Source organism: Zingiber officinale, unplaced genomic scaffold (genome assembly GCF_018446385.1).
Source record: "Zingiber officinale cultivar Zhangliang unplaced genomic scaffold, Zo_v1.1 ctg222, whole genome shotgun sequence".
Lineage (NCBI taxonomy): Eukaryota > Viridiplantae > Streptophyta > Magnoliopsida > Zingiberales > Zingiberaceae > Zingiber > Zingiber officinale.
In genome coordinates this window covers 689,935-714,720 of record NW_024589898.1, presented here as the reverse complement: position 1 = coordinate 714,720, position 24,786 = coordinate 689,935, and the positions used below count along the sequence as shown (strand labels likewise).

The following is a 24,786-nucleotide window of genomic DNA, read 5'->3' as shown; positions in this document are numbered from 1 at the left end:
TGAACAACCTCTATTATTTTCTCCCTCTTTTCTTCCTTGGTGTGGCCGGCCTCCTTCCTTTCTCTTCTCTCCATCTTGTGGCGGAACCTCTCTTCCTCCTTGAAGATCAAGTGGTGGCGGATTTTAGCTTGGAGAAGAAGGAGAGAAAGCTTACATCCCTTGGAGCTTGATTGGTGGAAAAGATCTTCATCTCTTGGAAGCATAGTGCTTGGCGAAACTTGAAGAAAGGAGAAGAAGGTGCTTTGGTGGTTTCTCATCTCGGAAGATCGTTGCCCACACAACGTCCGAGGTTAGAAGAGGAATACGGTAGAAGATCAAGAGGTCTTTCTAAAAGGTATAACTAGTAATTTTTCTTTCCGCATCATACTAGTTATTTTTGGAAATAATACCAAATACAAGAGGCATGCGATTCAAGTATTTCGAATATGTTTTTCGATGTTGTGTTCTTTTGTTTTTTTCCTTGTGATTTGATTGTTCTTTTCGGTTAACCTAAAGTTATTTTAGGAAATTAAATATTAGCTTTCCATAAAAGGTTTTGTCTAGTCGGTGGTGGTTGCTCCCATATCCAAGAAGGCCATGTGCCTCGCCACGTCAGTACTGGGAACCAATTATGGAAATTAATATTTAATGGAATTAATAACTTAAGGTGATTTGGGTCGAACGTGTTAAGTTCCGCAGGAGACCCAAGTCAAAACCTAAAAGAACAAATAGATTAAGTTTTGGATCAAACGTGTTAAGTTCCGCAGGCGATCCAAAATTTAATTTAAAAGAACACATGGTAGCTAGGAAAAGGTTCAGACCTTTGTACAAAATTTTTGTACAGTGGAACCTCTAGGTTTTCCGAGTAGCAACCAACAAGCAATGTAATAAATTAGTTTATTTATCATTAAATCTTCCGCTGTGCATATTTACGAAACGTGTTTTTAATACACACCGCATCGGACATATCCTAACACTAGCTATATAAAGAGTTTCAAGACAATGTTGGAACCCCAAGGTGTTTTGATGTGACCAACAAGTTAAGTTAGGTCCTGCGTTTGTTTAACCCTTGTGTCAGTGTGCAGGAGCTTAGGAACACAGAAAGTTGAGCGGAAGATGCGGCTAGCGAGAAGGACGGCACGGGGAGAGAGCCGACGGGCTCGGTGCCTCCGAGGGACTAGGTGACCGCGGAAGAGTACACCGGTGGACGAGAAGAACGTGCGTGGCGTTCGAGGGACGAGAAACCGGGAAGGAAGGCTGCTCGAGGAGAAGGCTGGAACTTGGGTTCGGGTGAACCCTATTCCGGATGGCCGAGATCACCCAAGCTAGCGGAGCCGGAGCAAACAAGACCCGGACCGAGACGAGCTGAACCGGAGGCGAAAAAGTCAACGTTGTTGACTTTGGGCTCCGGGGCGCCCGGAGCCCTTCGGGGCGCCCGGAACCCTCCGGGGCACCCTGAGCAGTAAAGTTGACCAGATCGAGTTTTGACTCGATCTGAACGTTGGGGGATAAGTTTTATCCCCCCAGGGCGCCCGGAACCCTTCCAGGCGCCCCGACCAAGGCTATAAATATAGCCTTGGTCTAGAAGCTTTTCAATGAACTCACTTGTAATCAATTCTTTCTGTGCTTTTAGTTGTGTTCTTTTCATTTGTGCTGTCAACGTTGTAAAGAGGCTTCTCCGCCCAGAGGAGATCATAGTGCGCTTACTTTCCTTGGATTAGCAATCCTCTGATTGCAAACCAAGTAAATCTCTGGTGTATGATTTATTTACTTAGTCTCTACTTTTTATTACAAGTGTTTATGATATAGTTGAAATCCGAGAAAGGTTCGAGTTTTATTTTGTAGGACAATTCACCCCTCCCCTCTTGCCGGCCTCCAAAGGGACCTACAAGTGGTATCAGAGCCGAGACGCCTCAGAAGGACTAACCGCCGTCTGAAGCAACAAAACAATGGCCGGAGCTAGCGACTACCCACCAGCATTCGAGGGGGAGCTTGCTTTTTGAAAGCAACAAATGACGGTATTTCTTAACTCTGATATTGGTATTTCTCTAATAATGAAAACAGGTTATGAAGCACCAAAGACAACGAATGGAGAAGAACTCAATCTACGCCTATGGAACAAGAAGCAACGTGACGAGTCAATGGCAAACGGTTGGGCAGAGTTTCACATTTTAACAGCAATACCAAACGAAGACTTTGATAGAGTTGGCGAATACAACAGCGCAAAAGAACTTTGGGAAAAGTTTTTAAAACTCTACGAAGAACCGATTGAAGCCGTCCCCTCAATAGACATCGAGCCGTCATCAGAAGAATCCGAGACGGAAGAAATTACCGAGACAGCCCCAACAGCTGAAGTACATCCCGAGATCAAGGAAGGGGGAGAATCTTCGGAAGAAGTTAATTCAACAGGGGGAAAACCAATGACCAACGAGGTAAGTAAGGTATGGTCTCTACCTTCTGAACAACTGGTTAATTCAATAGAAAAATTGCCTGAAGATTTTTGCGATTTAAAAATTGAATTACCGAAAAAGTTTTTTGAATTAGAAAATCAATTGTAAAATTTGTCTTGCAAATTAGAAATATTATCAAAAGAAATTTGCAAATTTAAAAATATTTTGACAAAAGAATTATGTAAATTAGAAGAATTTTTTGAATTACAAATTACTCTCTCAAAAGAATTTTGCGATTTAGAAATTGAGTCACCAAAAAGGTGTTTCGGATTAAGAAATATATTGTTAATAGATTCCTGTAAATTAGAGTTTTTGTTGTTAAAAAATTCTTGCAAATTACAAAATATTCTTTCGAACGAATTTTGCACATTGCCGAAAGAATTTTTTATATTGTCGAAAAATTTTATCAAGTTAGAATCTATGCTATTTGAATATTTTTGTGAAGTTACAATTCAAAAAATAATAGAAATTAACATGATACAAATTATTGCATGTTTAATATCTGTGGCTTTAAATTTGAAAAAGTGTAATTTGAGAAGTTATGAAAAATTGAAATGGAAATTTAAAACTTGCTGATATAAGTATCAGTATAAAATAAATAAATAAATGCATAGGAATTTTTTTTAATGCTATCAATTTTGTTAAATTTTCTTGCATAATTTTTTGGGCTTAGAAAGATTTATTTCGGGTGAAAACTTAGAAATTTTTCAAGAGTTATTCTTTGACTTAGAAATTTTGTTTAACTTGGAAATATTTTTTTCTCCGAAAAACATTGAAATAGATTTCTATAATTTTTCTAAGTGTCAAACCCTTAGATTGTTTTTTTTTGAAACCCCATTTTTATTGTGATCAAAGGGGGAGAAGTATGTTAAGTCTAGGGGGAGGTAATATAATTTTTCATTTGAAAAATATTTGGACTTATTTGAATATAAATTGTTTTTATTGCATGTGTTTACCCTAACTTAACTTAGGTTGCTCACATCAAAAAGGGGGAGATTGTTGGAACCCCAAGGTGTTTTGATGTGATCAACAAGTTAAGTTAGGTCCTGCGTTTGTTTAACCCTTGTGTCAGTGTGCAGGAGCTTAGGAACACAGGAAGTCGAGCGGAAGACGCGGCTAACGAGAAGGACAGCACGGGGAGAGAGCCGACGGGCTCGGTGCCTCCGAGGGACGAGGTGACCGCGGAAGAGTACACCGAGGGACGAGAAACCGAGAAGGAAGGCTGCTCGAGGAGAAGGCTGGAACTTGGGTTCGGGTGAGCCCTATTCCGGATGGCCAAGATCACCCAAGCTAGCGGAGCCGGAGCAAACAAGACCCGGACCGAGACGAGCTGAACCGGAGGTGAAAAAGTCAACGTTGTTGACTTTGGGCTCCGGGGCGCCCTGAGCAGTAAAGTTGACCAGATTGAGTTTTGATTCGATCTGAATGTTGGGGGATAAGTTTTATCCCCCCAGGGCGCCCGGAACCCTTCCAGGTGCCCCGATCAAGGCTATAAATATAGCCTTGGTCTAGAAGCTTTTCAATGAACTCACTTGTAATCAATTCTTTCTGTGCTTTCAGTTGTGTTCTTTTCATTTGTGCTGTCAACGTTGCAAAGAGGCTTCTCCGCCCAGAGGAGATCATAGTGCACTTACTTTCCTTGGATTAGCAATCCTCTGATTGCAAACCAAGTAAATCTCTGGTGTATAATTTCTTTACTTAGTCTCTACTTTTTATTACAAGTGTTTATGATATAGTTGAAATCCGAGAAAGGTTCGAATTTTATTTTGTAGGGCAATTCACCCCTCCCCTCTTGCCGGCCTCCAAAGGGACCTACAAACAAAGCTTGAAAGTTACTCATTCACTCATTCTCACAATTTTTTATATTCGTACTCTAGTGCTCTTTTACCTTCTATGCTGCGACATACTATGATTTACACTTTATTTCTCATCGACAACCCCCAAAGTAATTGCTTTTTTTATATTTGTGCTTATTTAGATTCTTTTACTTTTGTAAGATTTTCTCATCTCCATAGCTTTGGAATGAGTAAATTAGAAATAAAAATTATACTTTTATAATGACTGCCTGTGTCTATATTTTTAAATTGGTTGATGTACTGTTTCTATCTTTAATTATTAGTTAAATCCATTACAAATTTACATTACTTTACTCTAATTAATTGCATTAGTTTATCTCATCATTAAATTCATAACGCTATTGACACATCGAGTTCGATTTTATAGTAAATGTCATACAGTGTGATGCAATTAAGATTGAACCGTGAATACTTGAGAAATATTTGAACGCGTTATAGTTATTCCATGGCCAATTCTACCCTTGCGTGCATCTAAGATCCATATGAACTTAACACGTACGCATGAAAAAGAAATGCTTGATTTGAATAAATATTTCATCCTCTTTATTTTTATTAAAAATTTAAAATAATTAGTGACACTTTTAAAATTCTTAAAAAATAATCATGTCAAATGGTTAATGATAAATATTTTATCACACTGTTTTTAGAAAATAAAACCGAAAAATCTTTTAACAGCCCAACTTTCCGATATTTAATGCATGGTTTAATCTTAACAACGGCAACGGTCAAATTGAAACTTGCGACGGCCGGTGCAAATACGCAGAATGGCAGTCGTTCTCGCTTTCCTTGTTTTGTGGTTACGGTGGTCACGAGATCAAAAAATAACCAATTAATTAAAAATCCAATTATTCAAGACAAAAAATAAGAATAGTAAGATCATAAATTTAATAAAGTGCCGGCCTCCCAAGGTTTCACGCCTTATTTGAATTTTCAAAAATTATTTTCTCTTAAAAATATAAAACGATTTTTTTAAAAGATATATACGTCACTCTATCGTAATAATACAGAAAACAAAAAATAAAAATAAAAATATTATTTTTATTCTTTTTTATGAAATGGTGCAAAGTTATTTATTTATTTGTCCTCATTTTCGGTTACAATTCCGATTCGCTTTTAAATTCCCAGCAAGCTTTCACACGCACACGAAGACGCTCTCTCTCTCTCTCTCTCTCTCACTCTCAGAGGCAACGCATTGAATCGAATCCCTTCCTTTCTCCGCACGACGTCGTTCGCAGGCGCAGAGAAGAATCGAAGAGCGGAGAAGGGATGCAGCGGCGCAGGTTGAGGCCCACCATGGCGGCCGTCTTGCCGATGCTGCTGGTCTTCGCCGTCGCCACCGTCTTCCTCGTATCGCTGCTCGACGCCAATGTTGATGTTTCCGCTTCCCCCTCCTCGCTCTCCACCGCTTCCTTCTACAAGCTCTCCCAGGTCTTTTCTGTCCTTCCGATTCCTTCTTTTCTCCCTTTCCTTACCAAAGCCACTTTGATTCGCCATTTGAGTTTTTGGTTTCACTGTTTGGCGTTTCCTTTCCTCGATTCCCGATGTCACAGAGGTTTGATTGTTTGATGAAATACGCATCTTTGTTTCGCTTATAGGGTTTTAGCGGTAGGACATTTTGGGTAACTAACTTGCCTTAAAAAGAAATAAAAAGGTGTATATATCATTGTGTTGCTTCTATAGACTTACAATCTTCGAGCTGTTCTTAAACTCTTTGAACTGCATGAAAATTTCCTCTTTTTATTTTTTTTGGCTTTTTTTTATAAAGAAATCTATCTCAACCTTTTTGTTCTTAGACTCTTCTGATCGTCTGTTCTTATTCAGTTTTCAATTTATTATCACTATTTTTTTTTTTTGTGAGAGTTTCTTAATTGTGGTAATTCTTTCTTTCCTGAAACAGAGAGATGGGATAGGGCGCATAAGACGGCCATCAGAGCTCAAATGGATCCAAGAGGAGGCTTCTCCTCAGCTCTCCAAGGTGACTGACGGGTTATAGTCTAAGATCTCAAATACTTCGTTCCACCACTTCCTTTCTCTTCACCCATCTAGATTTGACAGTGGAATGCTTCGGCTGGGGAGAAAAGAGAGGACTACGCGAAGCTATGGATTGCTCCATCAAGTCGCGGTTTTGTGCCTTGTCTTAAGCCAAACTCAGCGTTTTCGCGTAAGAAAATCTACATTAACTGACTTGCAAATGCAAAATTCAGCGTTTCATTCTGTGAAACTCTCGTCTTCTACTTCTACAGCTCCTGGGGCGTCAAGAGGCTACTTGTCCGTCAGCACGAACGGTGGCTTGAATCAGATGAGGGCAGGGGTAAGGAATTCTGTTTATTCTTTTCTTTATTAAAAAAAGAAGAAGAAGAAGAACGATTGTTGTTGTTTAGAATTCTAATCCATTGCGAGACATATTTTATGTGATAGAGATTCTATATCCTTTGAATCCATGATTGATGCATTAGGAAGACAGGCAATTGCGGATGATTAGATAACAACTGCTGACCAATTAGCCTTTGGCGGGCACTCAAGAATCTTGTGATAGGCGATGACCAATGAATCTGTTCTTAGCTTGTTGAATTGACTACTAACGAAGCCTTTCGAACGCAACTTTGACTGTTTGTTGTATCCATCCTTTGGATTCATCCTCACGGACCAAGAAAATTATTTTTTTTTCTTTATTTTTTTATAAGATAGATATCACTTGCACATGCCTCTTTTCCTCCATAAAATCTTCTTGTAGGAAAAACATCTTATTTCAACAAGCGGAAAACACTTCTTCATATTTCCTACCTAAGCTTTTCATCAAAACGCCATAGAGACAATATTAAACCAGTTAATAGTTCAAATGATTCAGTAATTGACAAAAATAATTGATTTATTTTTATTATTCTCTCTTTTGTGCCATTTAGAAGTTTTTTTAAAACTGTTTCTAAGATTCTAAAGTTCTGGTTCTTGTGCAATCATGCTTCCTAAATTCCTTAAGTTTGTGCTTTTCATGATAGATCGCCGACATGATAGCGGTTGCGCGTATCATAAATGCCACTCTTGTGATTCCAAAGCTCGATAAGGGCTCATTTTGGCATGACTTAAGGTACATATCGTATGTGTTAGATTCCTCCATATCATTCAAGAACTGTGATTTTCTTAACTGTGTTATTTGTCACAGCAATTTTTCCGATGTCTTCGACGAAGAATACTTCATACAGTCTTTGGAGAATGATGTTAGGATTGTGAAAAAACTGCCGAAGGAACTGGCTACGGTTACCAAAACTGTGAAATATTTCAGAAGTTGGTCTCCACTAGAATATTATCAGGATGAGATATCTAAACTATGGGATGATTATAAGGTACAGTTGCTTCCATGAAACCAAGTAGAATAACATCTTTACGGTACTGAAGAAGACTCAATATCGGTATTGCCAAATCCAAATTCTTGTTTGTCAGGTCATCAAATCTGCAAAATCAGATTCTCGTCTCGCTAACAATAATATGCCTTCAGAAATTCAGAAGCTTCGTTGTAGAGCTTTCTATGAATCTCTTCGATTTGCTCGTGGCATCCAGGCACTAGGAAAAGTAATAGTTAGCTACCATATGCTTTATGTTAAGTTGTAGGTTGTTTCACACTAATACAGTTTAACCTAATTTGTAGTCATTGGTGGAGAGAATGAGATCATATGGTCCTTTTATTGCTTTGCACTTGCGGTACGAGAAGGATATGCTTGCTTTTAGTGGTTGCACATATGGTCTGAATATTTCTGAAGCAGAAGAGCTAACGACAATCAGGTAAAATATTTTGACGATTACTTACCGTTTTCCTCTCTTTCGACCATTATGTTATTCTTCGATGCTTAGTCTTTTACTCTAGGGAAACGACTCCTTACTGGAAGGTGAAAGATATTGATCCTGTTCAACAAAGACTAAAGGGTTATTGCCCCTTGACGCCAAAGGAGGTTGGGACTTTCCTTTCTTGTCTAGGATATCCGTCCAATACTCCGATATATATTGCTTCGGGTGAAATATATGGTGGTGATTCTCACATGGCTGATCTCCAATCTCGTTTCCCCATCCTATTGAGCAAGGTACAACTGAATGAAATAACAATAGTCATGTCCTTAAATTAATGAACTATAATAGCTGCAAAGAACCTTTCATATGAATAACTTAAGAAAGACCGAGTGAGTATAAGTGAAGAAGTAATGTTTTGAATAAGCAGATGTTGTCCTTCCTCAAATCTTATCCTAAACATGTCTTTGCAGGAAAAACTAGCATCGGCTGCTGAACTTGAACCATTCAGACCATATGCGGCTCAAATGGCAGCATTGGATTACATTGTATCAGTTGAGAGTGATGTGTTCATTCCATCCTATTCTGGAAACATGGCAAGGGCAGTTAATGGTCATCGGCGATACTTAGGCCACCGAAGAACCATCACTCCTGATAGGTGTGTTCAGTGTTCTGAATCGCCTGCTTGCCAATGAATATCTCTTTTAGATAGCTTGATTCCATTTACAAAATGTCAAATTATTTATTTGGCGCACAGGAAAACACTTGTTCGTTTGTTTGATAAAGTCGACCAAGGATTGCTTCAAGGAGAAAAGTTATCGAGTATTATTCTTGAAATCCACAAGAAGAGGTATTGTGGATTTACTATAATCTTTTATTGAATGCATTCCTTCTTCGATGCTGATCACCATTGTATTTTTCATCAGGCAAGGATCCCCTAGTAAAAGAAAAGGTCCCGTCTCAGGAACAAGGGGAATGGAGAGGTTTCGATCGGAGGAATCATTCTATGAGAATCCTTTACCCGATTGTTTATGCCAGCGCTCAGAATCTAGGTCCAACAACCAGCTGATCAACAAAAGCATTTTGAGTAAGTTATCTAACAGCAGATAATGCAAGCAGGTCCATGGTTGCGGGAACAAAAACAAACAGAGGTGAAGCTACCTGTGTATATCTACTTTGATGAAAGAGCTGATTAAATTTTAGGCTTTAGTTAATACAATTCCTTCCTGATATCTTTAATTTTTTTTTTGGGGGATTTTTTTCTTATTTAAGTGGGTTTCTTAACTACAAAGGGATCGGGAGATGTATATATAAGAGAAGACAATTTCGTATATATGAATATGTTATGAAAGAAGGATTGTGGCTCTTGTTGAATGTCAAACTTCTTGGTATGTTCTGAACTTGTTTTGATCACGTAGACTATCTTGTGAAAATGCATAATATATGACGATTTGATATATTGTCGAAGGTGGCATGCTAAAATTCAGAGTAAAAAAAAAAAAATCAAATTTTTGTTAAAATCACATCTGCCAAAATCAGACGAAGGCGAGCATTTTCAGCAGAATTGCAGGTACTACTATGGCTGCACTCTCCTCTTCTGAACTCAAGCGAGTTCTGGGCGAGATTAAACAGCATGAGAGGGTGGAACAGGGGAAGCTTGGGCAACCTCAATTGTTAGGCCGGTGGGTTAGGGGAACTTGAGCAAATTCGATTGGCAGGGGAGTCTTACAACCTTAATAAGGGGAAGCAATTGTTTAGGGAGGGGGAAACAACAGAGCTCGAACAGCAGGTGAAAATGGAAACAAGATGGAAAGAAATCTAAATCCCAAAAGAATCCTAGGGAGGAACCTCGTCACTTGCCTTTCCCTCTCACAACATGATGAAACTCTCATGCCCCTTCCTCCCTAGTTTGGCCCAGATGGTTACCTGACTTCACCAACCTCCCTCCCCAGTCGACCACCCACCACCCTCCTCTCCATCTCAAGCCCTTGCCGGCTGAGCTCCATGGCCACTAGAGCCTCATCAATCTCAGGAGTTCAATGACTTGCAAGTTGCAAGCCTTCCATTTGATTCTAGTTCATTTCCCTTGTTAGAGGGCAAGGAAGATAACAAGAATGAGACAATTTCCCGGTAAACCATACTTTGGGATGTCAATACAAAAAACGTTTCTGCAGAGAAGATATCAATATTACAGCAGATTCGAGTAATTTATCATTAGTAATGAAGAGTTTCTTTATCTCAAGATGTTCTATTCAGATCAAACAAGTTATTAACAATGCAATAATTATCACAAGAATATGTAGAAGGAAAAAAACACACACTCAAGGATTCTTTCATCTCAATGATTAATGGTCTACATATCTCTATTATTACTAACTAACTTGATTCAGAATCATTTAATGTCCTAATCCTTTTGTCCCCATCCTGATGTATTAGCAATTAGCATCCAACTAATGACAGTGAAGAGTTAAAGTCATAACTACCAACTTAATTAACTTTGAAGGTTGAACTTCTCCATGAAAAAGGTGCAATTACCTTTTTGCCTTTTACTTTTTCATTGAATAGGTAAAGATTTGATGAACTTAGCATTGGATTTGCAGGACTCTGTGCAGAACAGGATAGACACCACAATTGTCTATATATTCATGTGCATCACTATTAGTTCGAAGCTGACAAATGGAATATTATCTCATTTGTAACCTAGTCAACTCATTATTACTTGATCTCAAAATCCTCTTCCATTAATAGCATACCAAAATCTATAATGTAGAAGACTCGTTGCCAAATGCATGTGTATATATTGTATCTAGGCTTAAGAGGATTAGTTAATTAATCACTTGATTGATTATTATTTCTTTAATATATGTGCATATGCATGCTAATTTTTTTCTAATGATTTTTGATTCCTTAGGGAGTCCATGCAGCAAGGAAACCTTATTTAGGAAGCAACCACCCTAAAATATGAGACACAAAAGCTAGCATCTTAGCTCAAAAAGTGAGTCGGTAGTATTTTCTCTGACATTGTATTTTAGTAACTTATGAACGCTTAACTTGTAGTTGAAACCAAATGATGCAACTGTGGAAAAAAAGTTTATTAAAGTCATGCAATGCAAATTATGCAACATGCAAAGGCAAGGAAAGGTAGAAAAGAAGGAGAAGAGCCTTTCTTCTAATGTCTTCTTTCATTTGCTCTTTGCAGCCAGTGATGCTGTGGTGCCACCTATTTATTAATTATTTTATAAGGTTTAGTTGGTCTTTCAAATTATTGTTATGAGGGTAGTTTTGCAGTGGAATAAAGCTCATTGCTCATGTTTTGTCCAAACATGACTGATTGGGTTGAATGCAAAAGATATTTGATACTTCAAGAAAAATTGAAGATTTATAGGTGGTAATCAGCAAAGGTGGCCAGAGAAGTTTGCGAGTGGCAGTGTTGAAGAAATAGGTGAGGTTCACTATAGGCAGTGATAAGTACCGGGATGATGGCACTCATCAACACTGGTGATCGATCGCCTTGGTATGCCCATCTTCACATGATGAGTGACCCAAGCATCCCATCTCTACACTAAACCCAATTGCCACTACCTCCTCTACTATCTTCACCTTAGGTGACTCAACCTCGGCATGCCCATCTTCAGTACATGACGAGTGGCCCAAGCATCTTACCTCTACTCCACAGGAAACCCATCTGCTACTACCTCGTTTAGTAGCTTCACCTTATCTACATCGCCTCATTTCCTCGCCTCCTCTCTGTTGCACCCCTACTAGAGCTCTCTACGCTTGCATTGTCCTAATATCCTTCCTCTACGCTTCTTGTGTTTCTAGTGTGGATAAGAAGCTAATTATGTTTTATAGTCACTCAATCAATGTTATGTTACAAAATCCAAAGTCGAAGAGAAAGACATAAATTTGTAAATTATGAAGAGTTAAAATTTAAACAGTCAATCGTACTCAGGACAAACATAATTTCTTGATCATAAAGTTGAAAAGAGAACTTGAAAGAAAAAATTGTAATATGATCTAGTCTTACATTAAACTTCATGAAGCTAATCTCATGGTCAAACCCTAGTTAGAACAAACATGAATTGATGGTATAATGATATGATTAATCATGCTTAACCTTATTAATGCAGTTGTTTACTTATTAAAGCTCAGCTTGCTAATTAAAAATAAACAACTTTTTAAGAGAAAATTAACCGGAACCTAAGCTCTGTTTGGTGCTCATATAATGTTTAATGAGGATGTGGTCTTGAACCTTACCTGCTACAATATTTAGTGGTTCTCCTACCTGTCAATTTTTATCCTTCAAATATAAAGATTGTCAAATAAGCAATCTCCTATCCTTACATCTTCTCAACCTCCCATTAACCTCCGCAAATAAATTGTTTTAATCAATTGAATAATCAGCAAATTTCGAAGAGGGTCAATTAATAAAAACATCTCAAACATTTTAATTATATATATATAGTGTTATCCTCCCCGACCGTCCGTCCACGATGCACATCCATGACTGAGTGATCGGAGCGTTCGGAAGTGATCCGGGCGACTTGAGTGCATTCACTTCGGAGCGCCTGGATCAATTCCAGACACCCCGACCATTCAGTCGCGGACGCGCATAGCAGACGGACGATCGGGCAGGATATCAATATCCTATATATACACATATATTATTGTTCATAACAAATACTTAAGAATTATTATTCTATAATCCATAATTATTATTATTTGTAGTTAACACCAGATATCTAGCTTATGTCGACTAATTCTTTGGGTGACCGGTCTGATCCTATGAAAATTTTCCATTGACCACTAAGGTAAATCGGGAAACGCTCGCAGCGTGCGGCTCATCAGCCCAGCATTCTTAGGTCAACCGTCATTAAGGAACATTTAACTATTAATTCGCCGAAGCTAGGACTTGATTCTTATATAATCAATAATTATTAAAATTGTAGGAGGCAGACAAACGATTAGGTTAAATTGAAATAATATAAAAGTTTATATTGAAACTTTTAGATAGATTGGAAAGTACTTTAAAATATATTTTTTTAATTTAACAAATCCCAACTATATATTAGAATTTAGAAACAAAATGGTTGGTAATGAGAAGATTATGGAAGTATAATTATACATTTATTATATCCATACAATTATATACTATGTAGTTGGAAGGCAGCATAGATGAGGACAGTTGCATGAGAGATTTCATACAGTGACCTTATAACTCTCCATCAAATCAAAATTTTTGGTAAACCATGTGATAATTATACATAATATCAATTCAACTTTCAATTTACTCCCTAAACATTTGATGAAATTGTCCAAACAAAAAAAAATGTATCATAGAAAACTAAGTTAAAGAGGGAAATTAAACAAAGAAAATAAAAAACAGGAAAGACAGTATGCTCCCAGGATTTTTTTTTTTCACAAGTGGGGGAAATTATGGGATTAAAATAAGAAAAACTAAGGGGTAAACTGAGAACTGACATGAAAAATCTGAGAATGATTTTAAGAGCATTATTTATGTACTTACAATCTATAAATGATCAAATCTAGCAAATAGGAAAGGGTTTGGTTAGGGTAGGAATTCTGTCTATTTCCAAGTGGAGCAGCATGCAGCTCAAAGTAAATAAATTAAGAAAGAAAACATGAACAGCTGCTTTTCTTTAATTATTTTACTTTTCAATATATTAGAATATAAATAGGCATGCAAAATAACGAAGTACACTTTTGATAATAATTAATATGGGGTGCCTAGAACGAGATGGCTACAACCTGAAATTTTAATATGCCATATTACCGGTCTTATTTAACGTATATTGTCCTTGAAAACAATTATTTAAAAAGAAGAAAAAAAAAATTACGTTGCGTGCATGGAGCAGTCTAATGATCCCACGTTGCAAGGCACGTGGCTATCCCTATCCCATGCCCATTTACTTACTGTATTCGACTTTTTTTTTAATTGATTACTATAGGTCCGATTCTATCGAAATTTCTCATTGGATAAATCATGAGCGCTCATAGCCCATCAATCCAATATTCTTACGTCAATAGTTTAATTTATCAAAACTAAAACTCTATAATTAAATATATTAGAAGATGTCCACTGCTGCACCATTTACCCGGCCAACTCTGCTCAACTTTCTCGAATTTATTCCAAGGTACATGGGCTATCAATGTTGGTGAATAATTACGTCACTACTCCAGGCAAGCAAATTAATCAACTTTTAGTTAACATTTGTATTTTGAACTAATCATTTTAATTATTGGGGTGGTGGCAAACAAACCTGAAGTAACGTGTATAAATATGGGACACAAGCATGCCACCATTCAACTCATGCATGTAATTTTAAATATAACACAAGGAATTCCAGCGGTAGGGCTGTGTACCTTAATCTGTGCAGGTCTCGAATGGGGAGATCTCCTTGCGGCGCTGACAAGATCAATGGCCTCAAGAAGGGTCCTTGGACTCCTGAAGAGGACCACAAGCTGGTGCAGTACATCGAGAAGCACGGCCATGGCAGTTGGAGAGCCCTTCCAAAACTTGCAGGTCCTCTATTTCCCTCTTCTATCTCTGAATCGTTGCATATGAACACTATGATTACTTTGGTGAATATGATGAATCAATCTTTTCTTGTAAACAGGATTAAATAGATGCGGCAAGAGTTGTAGATTGCGATGGACAAACTATTTGAGGCCAGATATCAAAAGAGGCAAGTTCTCTCCGGAGGAGGAACAGACCATCCTTGATCTCCACTCCATCCTTGGGAACAAGTAATATAAAGTGTTTCTTCGGTATGCCCATGACTTTACATTGAGTTTCTAATGCATGGGAATGCTTTAGGTGGTCAGCCATAGCTTCACGACTGCCAGGGAGAACAGACAACGAGATTAAGAACTTTTGGAACACTCACCTGAAGAAGAAGCTCATCCATTTGGGGTTTGATCCGATGACGCACCGACCAAGAACAAATTTTTTTGCCACCCTGCAACAGCTCGTCGTCTTCGCCAAGCTGCGTGAGTTTGCTGAAGGCCGGTTGCCTTGGGATGGCCACAGTTCTGCTGCCGGGCTTCAAGCCGATGTGAACCAGGCCGCGAAGCTCCAGTACTTGCAGCAGCTCCAGATGTTGGCTTCCATAGCAAGTAGTGCAGATACCAATGGCTTAATTAACCATATCACAGGCACAGACTCCATTCCTGTCCAAGAAGAAATCGATCATCTGAATCACGCTGAAACATTTCCAGAGACTCAAATTCCATGCTCTTTCGATCAACCCGTAAGCATCAAGAATGATAATCAATCTTCCATATTCACTGAGTTCAGCCAAAGAGAGAACTCACCCAGGTCACCGTTCTTGTCTCATTCACCTCTGCCTCCATTCACCGACATATCCTTTGGCAACCTCGGGGATGCTAGTACCAGCTACAGCTGTCTTGGCAGTGACCTTCCTCCCTCATGGTCTGACAGCTTGTTCGATGGACAATTCTTAACTGATTTTGCCTGAACTTTTTCGATGATCTTGCATTTTTCTGTCAGTATTTACTTGTTTTTTGCTTCTGTTCTAGGGGAGTGTTCAAATTTTGTGAAATAGCCTTGGTATGGTACCTCGTTGACATCAAGGAATTGCATTTGTATCATTTGATGCAAACATGCAATATATATACACGGTGGATCTAATCTCCTACATATTTATGAATGAATTACGATTTGATGCTAATATATCTAACTCTTGTTTATAATTAACTTCTTTTTCTCTTTATTATTGTCTCTTTAAGAATAAATTTCATGATCAGCAGTTCATCAACAGCAAAAACTAAAACATATAAAATGCACTTTGAACTATTCCCCAATTAGTACGCGTATTCCCATGAGAATAAACAAAATGTTTGAAGAACTTTAGTTATGAATACATACTTGTTTCTCAATAATGTAGTCAGCCAAACATGTAGTCAGTTCCACATTCATATATATGTGGAATCTTAAAGCTAACACAGCCTTCTAGATAAATTAAATAGATTGTTTTAGATTAAGTAGGCAAGAAATATACCATCTCAGGCAGTTAAAACTTTTGACTTGGCTGCCATGTCAAAAACATATGCAAGTTAGTAACAAAGTTAGTAACAACGATAGGAAGGGACCAATTAGATAGAACAATACTAAAGCTTGCCATTTCTATTTGCTTAACAATGATCACAATGATATCAATGATAGCCTCACTCAAGCGATAGGCAAAGCTGAAGACCATGTGTCATCATCTCCATTTTGATGAGCAAACATTTTGAATAATTTAGATTAAAAAGGATTAGGACATGACACAGTATCTAATTAGTGAGCAGGTGGGGTTGATGACTTTTCTTACAAGGGATTGACCGCTGGACCTAAACGAAGAGGTCACGGAGTTGAATTGCTTGATGGAACACTTTCGTGCTATATGACTAACTTCTAGTAAAAGGTTGTGTGAAGGTTTCGCTAAGTTCATTAATTCGTCCAGAAAAAATAGGAAAAAGAAAAGGTGAAAAGTTATTAATGCGAATGACATCAATCAAAGGGGGAAACTCTTTCCACTACCTAATCACCTGCCCCATCAGTTGGATGCTGCACGAAGTCTCATATGTCAGAGGTTAAAAAAAAATAAATTTGTTTAGATCCTCGAACATACCAGATGAGATATTGCATGAATTTTTACAAATGTTTAGCTACAGTGGGGCACCAGAAATTGATAGCTAGTTGTATGCATATGGAAAAAAAAATCAATAGGGATGTTCTCGCTATTTCTATTAGTACTTCTTTTCTTAAGTAATCTAGAATTATATTTGTAATTAGCATAAGAAAGAAAGCATATGAGACTAACATAGTCAAGAAAATAGTATATGCATGACACTAATCATACGCAAAACACAAAAAAAAACCCTTAAAAGGCAGGAGGTACTCGTATTCAAACAACTTATTGTGCACACAAAGAAGATTAAAAATGAAAAATCCATAATGAACGAACTTTAAAGACAATTTCTTTTGGCTATGGACAATAAACCTTTTTGAATGATACAATTTGGTGCCAAGCAGGTCAAATTTTAAATGAAGTGGGGAAAACGGCTACTTGATTCCTAATGTTCCAAACAAAGATTGAGTAAAAAAGATATCAACTAGCTTACCATCACTATATTGGTAACTTTTCCAATATTTATGCGAACGGTAAATGAATTATCTCTGTTTAAGTCTAAGTAGGTTTTTGTTGCTCTCTAATGTTTTTCTCTCTTTTTGTATTTCATTAAGGTTTCTATAATTGAAGAAAATGTTGATTATTGCTTGCATTTAACAGACAAATCAATTCTATCTGCAATTCACATTGGAAATGTTAATATCTTTCCAATCTCTTTCAAATAATTACTTTATGGTATTTGAATACTTCATTTATAGAGCCAAGGGGCACAGTCAATATGAAAATTTGCTCTGCTCCTTTAATAAACAGTATGCAGAAAAGCAAAACAAAGGATAATCAGTTACGAGTTGTAATGATGTATTGATGGTAATTAACAATAATGGCTTGATTTTTTAAGTGTCCATCAAAGATTTCTCTTTGGTTCATTTCTGTGTCATTCCAGATGAGGCACGGCACAGGCAGTCATGGGCCATGCTAGGCACAGCCCATGAAGTCAGTAAGATGTGCCTGGGCACAATTTGGGTTGCATAGATTTGCACTAATCATAATTGTTCTTAAAGCAACAGCTCTCATTCATGGCCTCTTGAGTAAAGGTTGGTTGAATCAAATCTCAAATACAAACACCACTTCGTTTCCAGAATGGCACATCCATAAGATCTGGGAATCAGGCTGTATTGCTGATAAGTGATAAGGAAGTGGCAAAGATAGAGGAACCAAAATCCAATCACGTTAAAGTTGCTAGGTCTCGTTCCTAAAACTAAAATTGCAAACGTTTTTTGTTTTCTAATGTCTAAAATAGGATGTCATTAACAGAAAACTTGACTTGAAAGACAATAAAAGAATGAAACTTTTGAGACTGTTTACCCAAAGAGCGGTGGTTGGCCGAAGATTCCCTATTTCCATTGCACGCGTGATGAATCATTCAGCAGCGATGTCTCGAAGCGAAGCATTAAGATGTTCCCAGACTCACCTCCCTATCCCTTTCTCACCAGCACAATGCCGGAGCAGGAAGCGCCTCGAAACCCTACTACTTTCGTACTCCTCGTTATTCCCACCGATCGTTTGTCCTCGCTGGCGCCGCCTTCAGATCTATTGAAGTGTATTCCGTAGCTAGTGGAATCGAGACTCACGTCGAGCCAGAACCAATTAACAGAGAGAGACGGTGGAGGGATAGCGGCCCAGTTATTTTGGGCAGACAAGGCTGTATGGGTATATAGAAATATAGAATCTAGAATATTCTATTTGTTTTGAGTATATATATATATATATACATTATTTTTTTTATTTTTAAAAGAGTTGAATTATAATATTAAATATAAAAAAAATTCACCATTCTTCATTTTATTCAGATTATATCAGTCACTATAGTTAATGTCCTGGCCTCATGTTAGCACAAGCTAGAATTAGATAGTTTGGGTTTGGTTAAGTAGGCCGAAAAGGTTAGGATAAGGTTGATTTGGTTTATTTATTTTAATTAATTCAGATATTTGGGTCTATAATCCAACTTATTTTGAAAATGAACATTCCGATCTCACAAATCAGCTGTCAAGTAAATTCATAATATACAAGTTATAACTAAAAAAAAATTAAAGATAGTGAAATTGAAATAAAAGATCATATTGCTCGTCCTAAATGATTTAGTATCACGGAGGATAACTTTTTATATGAAGGAGATCAAATATCAAATAAGTCATTTGCATCAGTTAAAAATTAATCTGAAAATTAATTAGAGTAACCATGAACAAAGATAATGAAATGACGTAGGAAGATGGTAATAAAGCAGGAAGAAGTGATACTTATATGGTAATGCATATGTCACATAGGGTAGTTTGACAACAAACGTGCCTACCGTATATTATAATAATAAATAAAAATAGAACATACTATTCACACAAGACTCCATGGCCCAATGGATAAGGCGCTGGTCTACGGAACCAGAGATTCTGGGTTCGATCCCCAGTGGAGTCGAGTTGATCATTTTTTATACTTTTTCTTTTTAGTTCTACTTTTATTTTACCAGCCTCCCAATCATTCGATTGGATCCCTACTTTCCGGTTTCCCGGTCTGCGCTGGTCGAATCGAGAACGCGAGGACGAAAACATTCGATTTTCCCAATCTCCATCCGCTTATCCGAGGGATCCCTACTTTCCAGTTTCCCTTCGCCGGAGCCGCTTCGCAGAGCGGAGCGAGGGACCAAACCTCCAGGTAAATTAATATTTTCATCCTTCCCTTCTCTTCCTTTTCGCAGATCAGTGATCTCGAAATCGATCGACTCGCTGGAGCTGCTGATTGATTGGAGAAATGCGAGATTCGTTGCATCTTGCACCCTTTCTGTTTGTTGCATAAAGCTGAAGTTTTCCTTAAACCTTTTTGCTAAAGATTGCTATTTTTGCTGGAAAGTTCTTTTTTTTTATTTGATTCTTGCTATTTTCTGTAGCCGGAACCCTAAATACGTATACCAGTAGGGTACTTTGGAGGAAGATTATTTCAAGCTTGTATACGCCCTACAATGGTCGTTCATTCCCAGCTGCCCTATAAAACCTATTTTTGTTGTTTAAAGGCTATAAATTCGTGGTAAAATGTGATTTCCAAATGCGGAGAAGATGACGATTTGATGGAGTTGTAGGTAGGGCGAATCATATTTGGGGTTTAGGGTTCGATGGTAATGCATCAACCATATGCCTTGTTTCCGATAAGGAAATTAAAACTGTCCTGCTTCTACCATCGAAGATTAAGGTATAAAAGTTCTTTCATAGATGGTAAGCACAGTGATACACCTGAAAGCATTTTATGTTTCATATATGTCTTGAAAGTTCTTTCATAGATGCTTGTCACATGAGGTCGTGGGATCGAATCGTAGGACTGTCAGAGCGTAAATTTCCGACTCTGTGCAACTCACCTTATCACCACTTGTTCTCTCGAGTGTCATGATTTACCTTTCTCGTGATGACTTAGGGTCGGGTGTGGTGGGGACGCTGGGACGAACGTTTCGTCTTTTTGCCACATATATACACTTGTGAGTTGTGAAAACAAGGAAAAAGACCTATAGAACGAACATCTCTCAGAAATTTTTTATTAAGCAAGTTTATGAACTGAGTTCCTTCATGTGCAAAAATGTCAGCTCATTATGGATTTTGTTTTTCTTTGCAGCTTCAACGTACTTCAATCACAATGGCTATGATTGATGAGCCAACACACATATATTCAACTTATTAACAATATTATGAACAGTTTTGTGAATGTCATTTGATTCTTCCTCAATCATCATTTAAAATTTACTGTTGATAAATTTATATTATCAAGTTCCATAATTAATTAACTAAATTTAAAATATAAAAAATTTAATGAGTAATTTAACAAATGGCGCACCCAAAAATTTTAATTGACAAAAAGGTGTATGTTACTTTGGTATTTATCAAAGGAAGCACTTTTTCAAGTGCACTTCCCTTTTTATCCTTCTGACAAATCTAATTTCTTTTGTCGTTTTTCTTTTTTTTTCTCTTCTCTTTCCTATCTCCTCTCTCATATCTCTTATGCATGCTGTTTCTTTTATTTTTCCTTTCTTTTCTTTTTTTTTTTATTTGCATGCATAACATATGTCTGATATACAAATTATATTAGTCTAACGACATTTAAGATTTAGTTAATTTTTTTATAACATTTTAATACATTTAGAGCAGCTAGAAAAATCATGAATAGTAAATTTGAACTCATTGTAATCTCAGAAATCCACAGGAATTGAAATAAGTACAATCAGAGTTCTTTAGGTCCATCAGTGGGTTTCGGTCAAAATCCACTGATGGACCTAGAGAGCTCTGATTGCATCCATTTCAATTTTTGTGGATTCCTGATGCTGCAAGGAGTTCAAATATGCTATCCATTGTTTATTTTGACTTTTAGAAGATGTTAAAATATAAGAAGAAAGAATCAGCAAAAAACTTACACGTTAGGTCTGATATGAATCATATTAGGCCCATGTTAAACCTGATATGATTTGATATCAGGTCCAATGTGGGGCTCACTCTATTAGGAATGTTCAATTATTTTAGGAACTCTTCATTTCATAATGGATGTGTCTATGATTGCTCTAACACTGTGTGGACAACAAAAATTAGAGAACAAGAAGCAGAATATGCTGAGAAAATGAAAAACAAAATTGCTATGATTTACAAAGAAGCCAAAGAGAAGAGAGCAACGACTGAGGCTATGTGCTGTGAAGAGCTATTGAAGTCGGAAGAAAGTGCGGCTAAATATCACGTCATAGGGCAGATGCCAAAGCAAGGTTGTAGCTACTTAAGTTCATGAGAAATGAAGATAGTGACAAGATGTTATCTCATGCATGCTTTCTAGCTTATGGTGTGTTACTGAGGACTTCAGCTTGTATCATTGTAAGAAAATAAGAGGTATTTAATTTACAAGTCCAATTCTTCTTGTCTATGTAATTCTTCATAAATACTGTATTTTGTCTCTGTAATTCATTATGATTTTTATGTTTGGGTCAGTAGTATATTCTTTCACTTGTACAATTACTGCAAGCTAAACATAAGAATGCACTACAAAAAAAATTATATCAGACCTATGTTAGTCCTGATATGATTTTATATAAGGCCCAAAAAATTATATCAGACCTATGTTAGTCCTGATATAATTTTATATCAGGTCCACGTTGGGTCTGATATGGAATCATATCAGGCCCACGTTGGGCTTGATATGGAATCATATCAGGCCTAACATGGGCCTGATATGATTCACATCAGGCCTAACATGGGCCTGATATGATTCATACCAGGCCTAACGTGTAGATTTTTTATTGATTCTTTATTCTTATATTTTTACATATTCTAAAAGTCAAAATAAGCAATGTATATCATATTTGAACTCCTTGCAATATCAGGAATCCACATGAACTGGAATGGGTGCAATCAGAGCTCTCTAGGTCCATCACTGGGTGCACTTGAAAAATAAAAGAAGCAGCATGCATAAGAGATATGAGAGAGGAGATAGGAAAGAGAAGAGGGAGAAAAGAAAAACGACAAAAGAAATTAGATTTGTCAGAAGGATAAAAAGGGAAGTACACTTGGAAAAGTATTTCCTTTGATAAATACCAAAGTAACATACGTCTTTTGGTCAATTAAAATTTTTGGGTACGCCATTTGATAAATTATCAAATAAGTTTGTGAACATCTAAATAGGTTAAACTCAAGCCCGTTTGAATTAAATTTAAGTTTGTAAAAAAAAAAATCAAACTCAAATTTAAATAATTATTTCAATAGTTTAATTTATACCTTAACAAATAAACTTATACATTATTAAACTTAACTCTATGAGCTGGTATACAACCCTATGAGTGTTATAGAGTAGGTTCATTGATGCGGCGAGGAGATAAAGGTAGGTGGAAGGGAGGGCGTTTACGTTATTTCACATATTGAGGGTTTTAGGGATTTTATGGAGTGGGCATTGTGTTTATGCAGAGGGGGCTCATTTTTTCTCCTGCGCCACCACCAAGAACCAAAGGAGGAGCTTCTTCGTCATCGTCGAGGAGATCCGCCGGCGACGACCTCTTCGGGGCCACCTCCTCCCTTCTCCTTCGACACCGACGTCGCCTTCTCCTCTTCCTCTTCACGCTACTGCCGTCACCGCAGCGGCCTTGCCCCCTCGTTGCCGGTGAGCCATCATACATCTCCTCTAATTTCCCTCTTCTCTCACCAGTAGACACCTCTGGCCGCCTCGCAAAGGGACTGTTGTGTTTTCTTCCTCGTCGCCACCGCAGCAGCGAGGGACGCACGCCACCACCCCCATTCGCGCGCTGTCTCGCTGGAGGCTCTCGTCGCCACCTCGTCAGAGGCTCGTACGCCTCTCTCCCTCTATCTTGTTTCTTCGCTTCTGGCCATCTCACGCAAAGGAACTGCGGGGAACGCCGACACAGCCGTCACCGCTAAGGGAACACCTCTACCTCTTCTGCTAGCGACCACGCAAGTCCGGTGAGGCCCATTCCCCCCGCATCCCCTTGCCTTCCCTGTCACTCATGCAGCCACCACCTCCAGCGGCAACGGTCGACCGACCTCACAACATTAATACCACTACCCGTAGCATCGTCGCTAGATCAGATCATCTAGTGTCCTTGTCCTTAGGTCTAACGTCGATCCAGCCTCTGATCCGTATGTTTATGTGCTGTTGATATGATCCAACCGCCCCCAAGCTACCACGGTGATCCGGCTATCGAGCCGCTATTCCATTCTTGTGTCGGCCTGTGCAACACTATTATGATTGTGAGTTGTTGGTATTATTTGACCTACGAGTTGTTACTTTATTTCGGCCTACGTGCCGTAGTCATATCTTGGCCGGTGTGTTACTGCCTACATGCCGTCTCCCGGATCTAAGGTGCGTTCGGCTCCAGATAGTCAGATCCGGCTCTTCAGCTGACTCACATTCATCTACCCTTCAAGGTCGCGGCGACTCAATCAGCATCGTGACCAGCTCACTGATCCATCTGAGGGCGCCCCCCGGGGCCAGGGTACGTCCTCGTACTCAACCTGTATTTATTTCAGTGTTCTATTATTATTCAGCTGCTCATATATTCGTGGGATCTGCCCCGAGCATCGAGGTACCAGGGACCGAGGCAACCCTATCGCTGGTTGCAGGTACTGTTGACTAGAGGACTTCTGACGACTTGGTCAACGCAGGAGACAGCTCACCATCCGGGTCATGGAGATGCGGTCAACATTCTAAACACGTTATTCTGGCAGTTTCGTCTTCTCAGATTTTGGACAGGATTATATTGGCGCCGTCTGTGGGAACTTCGCTTGATCTGAAATGTGAAGATGGACGGCGTCGGAAAATTCTATCATACTCATGACCTTGGTGGGTTTCGACGAAGATATCATATTCTCCTCACTCCACGGGTATTTGAGAGTCGAGGAATTGAGTCAGATCCTCTATTAGTCGGCAGGTCAGTTTTTCCATTATGTTCTCTCTTGGTCATAGGATCTGCCATAGTTCTCCGATCGAAGACACCCATGCCGATCGCCCGGGTGTATATTATATTTGAGCTACAAGCTCAATGTCGAATACTCCTATGTCGATCGGTCGGATGTATATTATATTTGAGCCACAAGCTTAATATCGAAGACTCTCGTGCCGATCGACTGGGTGTATATTATATTTGAGTCACAAGCTCAATGTCGAAGACTCCTGTGCCAATCGGTTGGATGTATATTATATTAGAGCCATTGGCTCAACGTCGAAGACTCCCGTGTTGATCGGCCGGGTTTATATTATATTAGAGCCACGTGCTTTAGAAGTCGAGCGACAACTATAAACCCTAGAAGTCGAGCGGCGATTATAAACCCTTGAGCCAGAAACTCCCGTGCCGATCGGTCGGGTTTGAGTTATATTAGAGCCACGGGCTCTAGAAGTCGAGCGACGACTATAAACCCTAAAAGTCGAGCGACGACTATAAACCCTTGAGTTAGAGACTCCCGTACTAATCGGCTGAGTTTGAGTTATATTAGAGCCATGGGCTCTAGAAGTCGAGCGACGACTATAAACCCTAGAAGTCGAGTGATGACT

The 24,786-nt window shown here is 38.4% G+C and overlaps 2 protein-coding genes, 1 long non-coding RNA gene and 1 other non-coding gene across 5 annotated transcripts; 3 read left to right on the top strand and 1 right to left on the bottom strand.

The window, feature by feature from the left end:
• The first annotated feature begins 5,397 nt into the window (after nucleotides 1-5,397).
• Nucleotides 5,398-9,443, top strand: LOC122036846 (O-fucosyltransferase 7-like). The gene is made up of 12 exons (XM_042596262.1): nucleotides 5,398-5,713; nucleotides 6,183-6,260; nucleotides 6,341-6,446; nucleotides 6,529-6,596; nucleotides 7,282-7,370; nucleotides 7,446-7,626; nucleotides 7,724-7,852; nucleotides 7,929-8,062; nucleotides 8,145-8,358; nucleotides 8,536-8,720; nucleotides 8,820-8,912; nucleotides 8,989-9,443. The coding sequence occupies exons 1-12, from the start codon at nucleotides 5,552-5,554 to the stop codon at nucleotides 9,170-9,172; spliced, it is 1,623 nt and encodes a 540-aa protein (XP_042452196.1). The 5' UTR covers nucleotides 5,398-5,551; the 3' UTR covers nucleotides 9,173-9,443.
• A 638-nt stretch (nucleotides 9,444-10,081) lies between these two features.
• LOC122036848 lies at nucleotides 10,082-18,386 on the bottom strand. 2 transcript variants are annotated; one of them, XR_006127449.1, is made up of 4 exons: nucleotides 15,398-15,539; nucleotides 14,971-15,253; nucleotides 14,447-14,630; nucleotides 10,082-10,230 (listed from the first exon to the last, which is right to left on the bottom strand). It is a non-coding gene; the product is annotated as an uncharacterized LOC122036848 (long non-coding RNA). The 2 variants fall into 2 exon arrangements; XR_006127450.1 differs by lacking the exon at nucleotides 10,082-10,230 and adding an exon at nucleotides 18,082-18,386 and having other exon boundaries at nucleotides 14,491-14,630; nucleotides 15,398-15,738.
• LOC122036847 (transcription factor MYB92-like) lies at nucleotides 14,468-15,561 on the top strand. The gene is made up of 3 exons (XM_042596263.1): nucleotides 14,468-14,606; nucleotides 14,701-14,830; nucleotides 14,901-15,561. The coding sequence occupies exons 1-3, from the start codon at nucleotides 14,468-14,470 to the stop codon at nucleotides 15,559-15,561; spliced, it is 930 nt and encodes a 309-aa protein (XP_042452197.1).
• Nucleotides 18,387-19,112: 726 nt separating the features above from the next.
• Nucleotides 19,113-19,185, top strand: TRNAR-ACG. Its single transcript has one exon. It is a non-coding gene; the product is annotated as a tRNA-Arg (tRNA).
• Nucleotides 19,186-24,786: the final 5,601 nt, after the last annotated feature.